The sequence below is a fragment of the Zalophus californianus genome, chromosome 1 (genome assembly GCF_009762305.2).
Source record: "Zalophus californianus isolate mZalCal1 chromosome 1, mZalCal1.pri.v2, whole genome shotgun sequence".
In the NCBI taxonomy this organism is placed as follows: Eukaryota; Metazoa; Chordata; class Mammalia; order Carnivora; family Otariidae; genus Zalophus; species Zalophus californianus.
In genome coordinates this window covers 8,144,769-8,157,481 of record NC_045595.1, presented here as the reverse complement: position 1 = coordinate 8,157,481, position 12,713 = coordinate 8,144,769, and the positions used below count along the sequence as shown (strand labels likewise).

At 42.5% G+C, this 12,713-nt stretch overlaps 1 protein-coding gene across 10 annotated transcripts in view; it reads right to left on the bottom strand.

The window, feature by feature from the left end:
- The window catches only part of SMARCA4 (SWI/SNF related, matrix associated, actin dependent regulator of chromatin, subfamily a, member 4), an 88,419-nt gene that overhangs the window by 45,065 nt on the left and 30,641 nt on the right, over positions 1-12,713 (bottom strand). For all 10 annotated transcript variants that reach the window (XM_027582845.2, XM_027582846.2, XM_027582844.2 and 7 more), the window contains 3 exons: positions 9,756-9,886; positions 9,565-9,622; positions 1,104-1,225 (listed from right to left, as the gene is read on the bottom strand). In XM_027582845.2, coding sequence (XP_027438646.1) covers positions 1,104-1,225; positions 9,565-9,622; positions 9,756-9,886 — 311 coding nt within the window. The remainder of the gene's footprint in view (positions 1-1,103; positions 1,226-9,564; positions 9,623-9,755; positions 9,887-12,713) is intronic.

The window sequence follows — 12,713 nt, the reverse complement described above, 5'->3', positions numbered from 1 at the left end:
CCAGGATCCTGGGATCGAGCCCCGCATTGGGCTCCCTGCTCTGCGGGAAGCCTGCTTCTCCCTCTCCCACTCCCCCTGCTTGTGTTCCCTCTCTCGCTGTCTCTCTCTCTGTCAAATAAATAAATAAAATCTTTAAAAAAAAAAAAAAAGAATCCTTCAGTGAGTTTAGCGGGGTTTTCCCTATTTCTCTGATGATTTCAAAGGACTGCCTGCTTGCTCTAGGGTTGCTTTCATACCTACAGTGTATACGACTCTCAGTCCTCTATTTCTTTTAAAGAGTATCAACTAACTTCATACCATAAGCAACGATGATTAGTATGTTAGTTGTACCTGTGCTTACAAGAGCAAAAAGATGAGAAATAATGTGAATGCCCGCCACTAGGGACAGGCTCATACAGAACAGCGAAAGGTACAATGCCACCCGCTCGATAATGCGTGGAGAAAGCATCACCTCGGGGCACCTGGGTGGCTCAGGCAGTTAAGTGTCTGCCTTCGGCTCAGGTCGTGATCCCAGGAGCCTGGGATCGAGCCCCACATCAGGGAGCCTGCTTCTCCCTCTCCTTCTGCCTGCCACCCGCCCTGCTTGTGCTCTTTCTCTCTGTCAAATAAATAAATAAAATCTTAAAAAAAAAAAAGAAAGCAAGAAAGCATCACCTCTGAGAGAAAACTTCCGGTGAAAAAAGCCAGGGGCAGGAAAGTGTGCCTGGATACACGTGTATAAGTGAAAAAAAATTATATACACGTTTTGTTTGTTGAAGCATGAAATACTCTGAAGACACACGATGTTCAAAGTACTTCCTTCCAGGGGAGGGACTGGGATCCGGGGGTGGGGGGCGGCTGAGGAACAAGAGTGAGGCGGCTTTTGCTCTAGACCCAACTCTCTCTCAAGCACAAGATGAACCATGTGAATGGATGGAATATTCAAAGCCTAAGAAACCCAATGAAAGGTGAAGGTAATTAATTTGTTCCGTCTGCAGTCCCACAATGTCTGCCAGCGGGACAGGGGTGCGTGCTGTCCAAAGAGAGGCTGGGATCCCAACAGTCCTGCTGGTGCCACCCTGAAGGAAGCCGGCAGAGCAGGAGGCTGCGGAGGGACGCCTTACTCAATGATGTGCCGGGCATCCACTTCCGAGACGTCATCACTGTCTGGATCTGGAATCTTCTTCTTCTCCTCAACGGGCAGGTTGGGAGGCTGTGCCGGCTGCGGCTGCTCCTCCTCCTCCTCCTACCGAGACACAAGCCCACGTGACCCCAGGCCCCCCACAGGCACAGGGCTCCCAGGCGGAGGGCACACTTCAGGAGGCAAGTGCTGTTTTCATGGCCTCTTACTCTGCCGGAATGTGTCATGCCTCTTCTCTGCTGCTTCTCTTAATTGCTCCATTTATGACATTTAGTTTTCCTAAGAATGGAGCACTGAGGGCGCCTGGGTGGCTCAGTCGGTTGAGCGACTGCCTTCGGCTCAGGTCATGATCCCGGAGTCCCGGGATCGAGTCCCGCATCGGGCTCCCTGCTCAGTAAGGGAGCCTGCTTCTCCCTCCGACCCTCCCCCCTCTCATGTGCTCTCTCTCTCTCAAATAAATAAATAAATCTTTAAAAAAAAAAAAAAGAATGGAGCACTGACACTTCTTTTTAAAGCTGTCTCAGGATATTGTCTTGTTTTTACAAGTAGTAGATGCCTTATGCACCATGCTTTCCTCCCTCACAAAATGCACACTACCATGCTTATTCCTTGCCCGACCAACTCAAAGCAGTTTTTCATTTGATTCTCTTAAATTCTGTAAATATTAAACATGTTATAGCCACTTTTTGGTATTTATTGCTCTTGATTTACTTCTGGCTTTACGAAAAAGGCTAAAACGGCTACACGGTGTCAGATAACACGGTGAGAACAGCCATCCTAGTTTACTACGAGGTTTTCTATCAACTTGTAAATTAGATTTAAGTGCTGTTCTTCACTAAAGGGATTTTTCAGCCTTTACTGAGCAAATGATAAAGGGATTTTGTGGGACATATTGCTGAAACACACACGAATGCATTTCTCAATGTTAAACCATTCTTGTATTCTTGGGTAAATCATACAAAGTACCAACAGGTTATGTTTATGTACACTGGGATTGCTATTAAACTAAAAGGTATCTGTAATTAATCTACTAAATGATCCCAATCAAAACCCTGTGGGATGTCCCTTGGAGCATGCCAAATGATTTTATAAGCGATTTGGAATAATGAACAGATGATAACAGCACAAACATTCTGGGCAAAAAGAAGTCATATTTGGCACAGACTTATCCTAGCTGATATCACCATGTCTGGAATTAAAATAGGGGGTAGGACTTCTAAGTCTGAGTGAGGAAGTTCACAAACTCATGAAAAAAACGTCTTTTTGAAGCTGGACAAAATTCGCAAAAGCAACCACCTGAGAGCTCTAGGAGCCTGAGAACCCAAGAAAACCTGCTGAACCTTGTGTAAGAAGGGTAGGAGATGGTAGCGCTCTCACTTGGGGCAACTTCCATCTCTCTTCACCCTCAGCTCCACCTTGAAGGTTCTGCCAGGACGGCCAGGCCAAGAGCACTGGCAGCTGAGGCTGATGGGGACTCAGGCACTTTGTAGCAGGGGGCAAAGCCCATACCAGCCAGTGGCACTGCTGTTATGTAAGGGAGGTTCTGTTTTGCTTTGGTTGCGAAAGCAAATTACTGCCTAAGCCTGTGACCATGTGCAGAGAAAAATGAAGAAGGGCCTCAGGCCTCACAGGAAGTAAAAGCCAAGGCGGACCTGAAAATGGCCTGAACTTCAGAATGCGTTCCTTTATATACACTGATCCACCAGAGACAGAAGCTTTATTGGCTCAAGATGTCTGAGCACAATCACTGCCCAATCACTGGATGACTACTAAGTTACAAAGAAACATGTAACTACTAAGTTACAAAAAAAAGTTACTAAGTTACAAAGAAATCCTAGAAAGCCAGGATTAAAAATAAAAACAAGAATAAAACCAAAAACTAAACTGAGCAGAGACACCAAAGGTAGCACACAGCACTGGGGAAGGAACTCCACAGACTGCGCCCAAGTACCTTACTACAAATACCACTACCAGAACCGGCACCCAGGAGTGGGAGCCAGAATCCAGCGTAGTTAAAAACAAACTTCCACTAAACATTACAAGACGAGCAAAAAGGGAAAGTGTGAGGTGTATTTAGGGAAAAAGTAAATGAATCCTCTCTGTTCCCAGATGTTGAACTTAGCATATAATCTTTGAAGCAACTATTATTATAAATATGTTCAAAGAACCAAAGGAAACTATCTTTAAGCACAATAAATCAACAAATACAGAATCTTGATAGAAGGCAGCAATGATAAACTTCCCAAATTTGATGAAAAGCAAGAAACTACCCAGCCAAGCTGAACAAACACTAAGGAGAATAAATACAGAGAGTTCACAATCTGCTAAAAAAAAGCCAAAGCCAACAAAATCCAGAAAGCAAGAAAGAGAAAAATGAATCATCAAGTACAGAGGGTCATCAATACAATTAGTGGCTAAATTATCATTTGAGATGGAGACCACAAAGTAGTGGAATAACACATTCACAAGGAAAAAGGCTGTCACCAAAGAAATCTGTGTCCGACTAAACTATCCTTCCAAAGTCACAGCTACAGAAATACAATCGCAGATTTACCAAGGCTGAGAGAATTTGTTGCTAACAGATGGTAACTCAAACACTAATAGCATTAGAAATGGCAACTACATGGATCAATATAAAAGACTCTATAAATTCATTTTCTCTTACTTGTCCTCTACTGACTTATTTAGACCAAACTGTTAAGATGACATGAGGTTGAATCAGAAGCCTGCTTTGTAGAGTTTATAGCATATATAGGTACAATATCTAGGTGTATAAATATATATATATGTAATATATGTGTATGTATATATACAACACAAAGAAAAGGTAGCAAATAGATCTAGAGTAAAGCATGATTTCTATATTTTCCCAGAATGGAGTTAATATTAATCTGAAGTATACTGTATACTTACTAGTACATACTAGTATAGTATACTGTACACTACATACTATATATATACTGTATACTATAAATTAAAATGCGTATTGTAATCCTCACAGCAACTACAAAGCAAACAACTAAAAAGCTATAGTAACAATTAAAACTTACAGAATAAAACGGTATAGGAAAAATACTTAACACAGAAGCAGCAAAAAAGGAACAGAGGAAGAAAAAAAGACATGACACAAAAGAAATAGTCAAATGGCAAATGTAAACAAAGTCATATCGATAATTACATTAAATGTGAAGAGTCTAAAACGCAATCAAAAGGCAGGCACTGTCATACTAGATGTATTTTTCTTAAGATTTTATTTATTTGAGAGAGAGACAGTAAGAGAGAGAACACAAGAGGGGGTAGGGTCAGAGAGAGAAGCAGACTCCCTGCAGAGCAGGCAGCCCAATGCGGGACTCGATCCCGGCAGTCCGGGATCATGACCTGAGCCGAAGGCAGTTGCTTAACCAACTGAGCCACCCAGGCGCCCTGTCATAGTAGATTTAAAAAGCAAGATCTAGCTATCTGCTCTTTCAGATTCAAATGAACAAATAGGTTTGAAGTAAAAAAATGGAAAAATATATACCATGCAAAGAAACTGTAGCTGTAAGAAAGCTGGAGGGACTACATGAACACCGGACAAAACAGACTTTAAAACAAAAATTACTAGGGGCACCTGGGTGGCTCAGACAGTTAAGCGTCTGCTTTCGGCTCAGGTCATGATCCTGGGGTCCTGGGATCAAGCCCCGCATTAGGTTCCCTGCTCGGCAGGGAGTCTGCTTCTCCTTCTCCCTCTGCCTGCCGCTCTGCCTGCTTGTGCTCTCTGTCAAATAAATAAATAAAATCTTTAAAAAAAATTATTAGAGACAAAAACAGATTTTTTTTTTTAAAGATTTATTTATTTATTTTTTGAGAGAGTGAGAGAGAGAGAGAGAGAGAGAGAGTACATGAGAAGGGGGAGGGTTAGAGGGAGAAGCAGGCTCCTCGCTGAGCAGGGAGCCCGATGCGGGACTCGATCCCAGGACTCCAGGATCATGACCTGAGCCGAAGGCAGTCACTTAACCAACTGAGCCACCTAGGCGCCCAAAAACAGATGTTTAATAATGATAAAATATCAAATACATCAGTAAAATATAACAACTAAAATATATGTATCAACAGAACATTAAAATACATGAAGCAAAATCTGAGAGAATTTAAAGGAGAAATAGACAATTCAACAAAAATAGCTGGGAGATTTTACTACTTCCTTCTCAACAGAACTGAACAAAATTAGAAAGGATACACAAGACCTGAACAACACTATCCACCAACTCAACTATTATATACAGAACACTACACCCGAAGAATGCAGAACATGTGAACATGAAACATTCCCCATGATCCTGAGCCAGAAAATGAGTCTTGATAAATTAAAAAGAATGAAAATCATACAAAGTAATCTCATACCATGAGAAAATTAAATTAGAAACCAAAAACAGAAAAAAATCCAGGGAATTCTCAAATGCTTAAAATTTAACAAACTTTATATATATTTTTTAAAGATTTTATTTATTTATTTATTTAATAGAAAGAGAGAGAGACAGCTAGAGAGGGAACACAAGCAGGGGGAGTGGGAGAGGGAGAAGCAGGCTTCCCGCGGAGCAGGGAGCCCGATGCGGGGCTCGATCCCAGGACCCTGGGATCAGGACCTGAGCCGAAGGCAGATGGTCAACGATTGAGCCACCCAGGCGCCCCAAAATTTAACAAACTTTAAATTTTTTTTTAAAGATTTTTTTTTATTTATTCATGAGAGACAGAGAGAGAGAGAGAGAGAGGGGGGGGGGCAGAGGGAGAAGCAGGCTCCCAAGGAGCAGGGAGACCGATGTGGGACTCGATCCCAGGACGCTGGGATCATGACCTGAGCCGAAGGCAGACGCTTAACCATCTGAGCCACCCAGGCGCCCTAACAAACTTTAAATGACCTTATGGTCAAAAAAAAAACCAACCCCCAAACACAAGGAATATTAGAAAATATTTTGAACTGAATGAAAATAGAACAACTCAAAATTTACAGGCACAGGGTGCTGGGTGGCTCAGTCAGGTAGGCATCTGACTCTTGATTTTGGCTCAGGTCATGATCTCAGGGTCCTGGGATCGAGCCCAGCATCAGGCTCCCAGTATGATCCTGTATGTAACAAGCCTAAAGAATCTACAAAAACCAAAACCCAAACTATCCAGAACAAATAGTATGAGTTCAGCAAGTTCATATATACATACAAGACCAATGTTTTTCAAAACTAATACAAGAAGTTGTATTTTCATGTAACCACAATAAAGTATCCAAAAATACAACTAAGTAATCAATTCTAGGGGCGCCTGGGTGGCTCAGATAAGGTTAAGTGTCTGCCTTTGACTCAGGTCACGATCTCCAGGTCCTGGGATTGAGCCCCAAGTTGGGGCCCAAGTCTGCTTCTCCCTCTCCCTCCGCCTGTCTCTCCCCTGCTTGTACTCTGTCGCTCTCTCTCAAATGAATTAGTAAAATCTTAAAAAAAAAAAAAAAAGCAATCAATTCTATTCATAATAGCATCAAAAGAAATATTTAAAAATAAATTTAGCAAGGGGCGCCTGGATGGCTCAGTCACTAAGCGTCTGCCTTCGGCTCGGGTCATGATCCCAGGGTCCTGGGATCAAGCCCCGCATCAGGTTCCCTGCTCAGCGGGAGGCCTGCTTCTCCCTCTCCCACTCCCCCTGCTTGTGTTCCCTCTCTCACTGTGTCTCTCTCTGTCAAATAAATAAATATTTTTAAAAAATAAATTTAGCAAATAAAGTATAAAAACTATACACGGAAAACCACAAAACACTTCTAAGAGAAATCAATGATGATAAAAACAAACGGAGAGACGTTGCATGAGTATAAATTAGAAGACTAAATATTGTTCAGGTGTGATTCTCCCCAAATCAATCTATAGATTAAATGCAAATCTAATAAAAATTCTAGCAAGCATTTTTGTATTAAATGATGAGCTGATCCTACAATTTACATAGGAACACAAAGGATCTAGAATAGACAATGAAAGCCACAAAACTGGAGGAGTAACACTAATTTCAAAACTTATTATAAATTACAACAATCAAGATAAAAGTGGTTGTGGCACAAAGACAGACATGAAGATTAACAGAACAGAAATGAGACACAGAAACAAACTTTTACATTTATGGTCAACTGATTTCCTACAAAAGTGTCAAGACTAACTGAAGGAGGAAAGAGTAGCCTTTTCATCAAATGGTGCTGGATAAAGTGGATATCCATACGCAAAAAAAATCTTACACCTGTACGTCAGACCACAGCAATCAATTCAACTATGACCTTTAACGTAAGAGCTTCAATTACAAAACTTCTAGAAGAAAACACAGAAGAAAAATCTAAGTGACTTCAAAGAGTTCTTAGATGTAACTCCAAAAGCACAATGCATGAACAAAAAATTTGATAAAACTCTATTTCATTAAAATTTAAAAATTTTGCATTTCAAAAACACCACTGAGGGAAAAAACAAAAGGTCAAGTGACTAGGAAAAAATACTGCAAGTTATGTATTTGATCAGGGACATGTCCCAAGAATATATAAAGAATTCTTACAATGCAGTGATGAGATGACAAACAACCTAATTCATAAGAGGCAAAAAATCTGAATAGGCATTTACCAAAGAAAATATATGAATGGTGCATAAACATAGGAAAAAATGTTCAACATTATCTAGTTACTAGGAAAATGCAAACTAAAGCCACAATGAGATAGTGCTATACACCCACTAGGATGGATATAATCAAAAGGACAGATAACACCAAGTATGGACAAGGATATGGAGAATCTGGAACCCGTGAAATGGTACAACCACTTTAGAAAACAGTTTGGCAGTTTCTTAAAAAGGCAAACATAAACTTAGCATATGACCCAGCAATTCCACTCCTAGGTATCTACCCAAGAGAAATGAAAACATATGTCTACACAAAGACACATATGGGAATGTTTGCAGCAACATTACTCGTAACAGCAAAAAATGGAAACACCACAAATGCTCATCAATTGGTGAATGGATAAAAAAGCGTGTTACGCCATACAATGGAATAGGACTCAGGAATAAATTGGAATGATCTCTCGATTCGCAAACAACATGGATGAACATCAACAACACACTATCTGAAAGAAGCCAGATACAAAATACTATATGTTATAGGACTCCATTTATAGGAAATCTCCAGAAAAGGCGAATCTACAAAGACAGAAAGCAGATACTGGTTTCCTGGAGCTAGAGGAAGGAGTCAGAACAAACTGTAAACCAGCAGGAGGGAGAATTCCGGGATTACAGAACATTATAAAATTTGTGTGATAATGATTACACAAGTCTATAAATTCACCGAATTATACACTTCCTATGCATGCATTTCATGGTATTTAAATTATACCTCTACAGAGCTATTAAAAAATTACAACAAAATTTTACTAGAGAATCATTACAATCAATGTTAAAGGAACCTGAACAGGTGGCCCTAAAACGACCCCACTGGATATAAAAACTCGACACATCATTTAAAAAAATGTCACAGGCTGATGGGATGGGAGGACTCAACTGCATGCCAGTTCACTTAGTACTCCTCAGAGGGGGAACAAGGTAGAGCTCTGCCCCATGGCCTACACCAAATAAAATTCCAGATGACCTGGAGTAGTAATAAGGAGGAAAGTAAAATCAGGACAGACCAAAAGAAAGACTATAGGCGAACACCATACCTACTTCAGGTGGGGGAAAATACACGAGGAGCACTTAAAAACTCAGTTAAAACCCACTTACAACTGGTCAGAAACGGGAAAATGATGCAAAGTGTTCATAAAAGAAATCAAAATGGGTAGTTAATACTTGACAGTCTCACCCCAAGTGAAGGGGGGTGACAGAGAACACCCATCTGCATGCTAAGGATTGAGACACGGCCTTCAGAGACTGCTCCCCGAGTGATCCTACCCCAGGAGGCACTCAAGAACGGAGAGAAGAGAGGAACGGGGTTCTTCAGTACAGCTTTGTCAACCAAGGAAATAGCACCATAACGTGGCACAGTTAAATGATTTAGAAAGTTTACACAACAAATGCAATTATTTGTTTCCAAAGAATAGATTATAATGGGCAAACGTGTACATGATCTAATGATCACAACTTCACACTGATCTTTCTGGAGAGGAGAGCTTCGAATTTTGAGCACTTGAAAGTTGGCTAGGAGAGCTGAGGATGGTCAGTTTTAAATTCTATTTAATTTGATTAATTTAAGACTGAAGAGTCACATGTGGCTAGAGGCTTCCGTATTGGACAGTGCAGCTCTAAAGCACAGGACTGGGGGCCTCAGCTGCCCCGTACCTGTTTCCTACCCCATACAACACCCACCCAGAGCATGAGAGGATCTCGGTGCAAAAGGGTGATGAGGGCCCAAGACGTGGAAGTTACTACACCAAGAGCCACAGCTGCCAGGAAATGGACTCTTACCTCTTCCTCTTCTTCTGAGCCACTTTCTTCACTATCAGATCTTGGAGCTACTTCATATCTAGAAAAAATATAAGTGTTTTAATACACACTTCACCAGAACCCACAGGATTCACTTTAATGAACTGGCCTGCTTCTAAATGAAAGCAAAATCACCCCCAGCTGCCAGAGCCCCTGGAATGAGGCCAACTCACCCCGGGTTCATCTCAAGCCAGGCCTCTAGCTGCCCTGCTTTGGGGGCATCGGTGCCCGTGAGGATCTTCCCGCTTTCCACATGGATCACTTTCACCGGCAGGTCACTCATTTGGCTAGTCTCATCCAGAGGCTGAAAAAAAATCACATGTGTAACTTGAGGCTCTGTGGTTTCCATACCTCAGGCTTCTGCCAACTACGGCCACCTTGGGAACTGCTCTCCCAACTCCATGCCCAGAAAATGGCACAAAACGTGGCCAGTGGTTGTGAAAACGGGTTAATGACATTAAAAAAAAAAAAGTCTTAATGACATATTAATAATCAAGTAATAATATACGATCCATTAACGACAACTGTTTCTTCAAGGTGTTTCATTTTCAAATGAAATATAGCTCCAACTTCACAAGAGCACAGTGGGGACCCTTCCCCGACCCCATTAAGACGGTTTCTCTCTATATGTGTCTACCAGTATGTTTCTCATGCGGCCTTGTAGATCTACTCCATGTGTGAGAAACAAGGACTGCGCTCTCCCCGTTTATACACAAATGACTATATTATTCACATTCTTATGGCCCTTGTTTTTTTTCCCCCACTGATACTACATTTGTAGACTTCCTCAGAGGTCCTCATTCTTTTCTGTGAAACAGCTAACTAGAATATCTGAAAAGCAAAACAACTAATTTCCTCTTAGCATATATGGAATTCCTCAATTTCTCATTTTGAGATGCCAACGTTGGAAGAACATTTCCCCCTCCATTAGCGCCCACAAATTTCCTAGAGAAAACCTCCAGGATGAGGATGAAGTTCTTGGTTTAAAACTCTGCTTGCACCTTCCAGGAACTTCTACCAGCCCTGTGTCCCCTAAGGTGCCACACTCACCGTCAACATGGCCCATACAGTAGAGATCAGCTCCCATGCAACCAGACCACCTCACCCTCAAAGCTGCCCACCATGGAAGGTGATGGCAACCACCTGCCGTATGAGCAGGCTTGGCAGACGGCCCCCATCAGTGACTTTCACCCCCAAGTGCTCCCTGGGAGTGGCTAACAGTGCTGATACTTGGACTTTCCCCCACCCCCAAATTCTGATTCAACTGCTCTGGGGCTTTTTGAAAAGCTCCCAGGCAATTCAGAGGTGCCAAGGCTGAGAAGCGCTGGCTGAGATCAAGCACAATTCACAGCCAACACAGAGTGATGCTTCTGTTGCTCAACAGGAGAAGCGGCCAGTGATTTACCCAACAGAATTCCCTGAACTGCACTTTCCCACCATAGGACTTTTCCCTTGAATGCCCCAAGTGGCCTTACAAAGGCTTTCTACTGTAGCAAAACACCAGCCCACATTCTTAAAAATTCAACATAACTTTTAAAATAAAATCTCATGGGGCGCCTGGCTGGCTCAGTCGGCAGAGCATACGACTCTCAATCTCAGGGTTATGAGTTCAAGTCCCACACTGGGCATGGAGCCCACTTAAAAGATAAATAAGTAAGTAACAGAATAAAATAAAATCTCATGAAATAAATACCTATTTGAGTTAATCACTAGTCATTCACTTTGGAAATCTGGCCTCCAGGAAAAAGTGTGCATCTGCTATGGGCTGAATTGTGTCCCCCCCAAATCCAAATGCTGAAGCCCCAATGTGGCTACATGTGGAGATGGGGTCTTGGGGGGGTAATGAGGGTTAGTTGAGGTCACAAGGGTGGGGTCCTCGGGATGGGATAGTGCCCCTGTTAAGAGACAGCAAAGTTTGCTGTCTCTCCCGTCATATGGGGACACAGCAAGAAGGCAGCCATCCACAATCCAGGAAGAGAGCCCTCACCAGAAACTGACCTTGCTGCACTTTGATCTTGGATTTACAGCTTCTACAACTGTGAGAACATACTTTTTTTGTTATTGAAGCCACCTCAGCCATGGTGTTTTGTTATGGCAGGCCACGCCAACTGGGGAAGAGCACGAAAAGGTAATGGACAAGGAGGCTCATGACAACAACGTGTGCAATAGGAGAAAGGGAACAGGGCAACAGCCTCCAGGAAGGGAGGGGCACGTGGTGGTGCATCAGAGCTGAGCAGTGCAGGATCTTCATCTCAGCTACAGACGTGAAGCAATCTAAATATCCGTCTGCATGCTGAATGAGATCCCAACACATCGACACCCTAAAATTAAAATGGAATTAATGGCCTGATTTGGAAAGTGGCCCAAGATATTCTCCTGAATGGCAAGAGTCTAGCTGTGTCTAGATCACCCCAAAAGGCCTTAAAACAAACAAAAAGGACATAGGGAAAATGATTCCTGGATGCATGTTCAACATGCATGTCGTGAGAGAGCAGGTCCTGTGGGGACTTTTGCTTTTCATCATACTGTTTAAATATTTTCTGCAAGAAATACTATATTTCAGTGACACTGAAAGAATAAGGTAAGTGTATGTGAGCTAATGTGGGAAGATGTCAGAGATACAATGAGAGGCTGGAAAAAGAAAACCATCTGGTGGCACATACACAGAAAAGGCCCCAGAGCAAATGGTTACTCAGTTTTCCTCTGGGAGGTGGGAGTGAGGAGGGGGTGGGGGAGGTGGGAAAGGAAACACCACTTACTTACACCTCCCCCTTTTATACATCTTTCCTCCAAATGAGTGTATTGAGTGAGAACGGCGGCTTTCAGGAGGCGGGTAGGGATGTGGTAGGGAAAAAACGGGTGTGGAGACGGCAAGCCCTGAGTGGGCCACTTTGTATGCTTCTGACTTTCAGAACCAGACTAGTGAAATTTCACACGTTAAATACATAAATGAAAGGGGCGCCTGGGTGGCTCAGTCAGTTAAGCGTCTGCTTCGGCTCAGGTCATGATCCCAGAGTCCTGGGATCGAGCCCCACATCTGGCTCCCTGCTCAGTGGAGAGCCTGCTTCTCCCTCTGTCCCCTGGCTTGTGCGCTCTCTCTCTCTTTCATTATCTCAAATAAGTAAAATCTT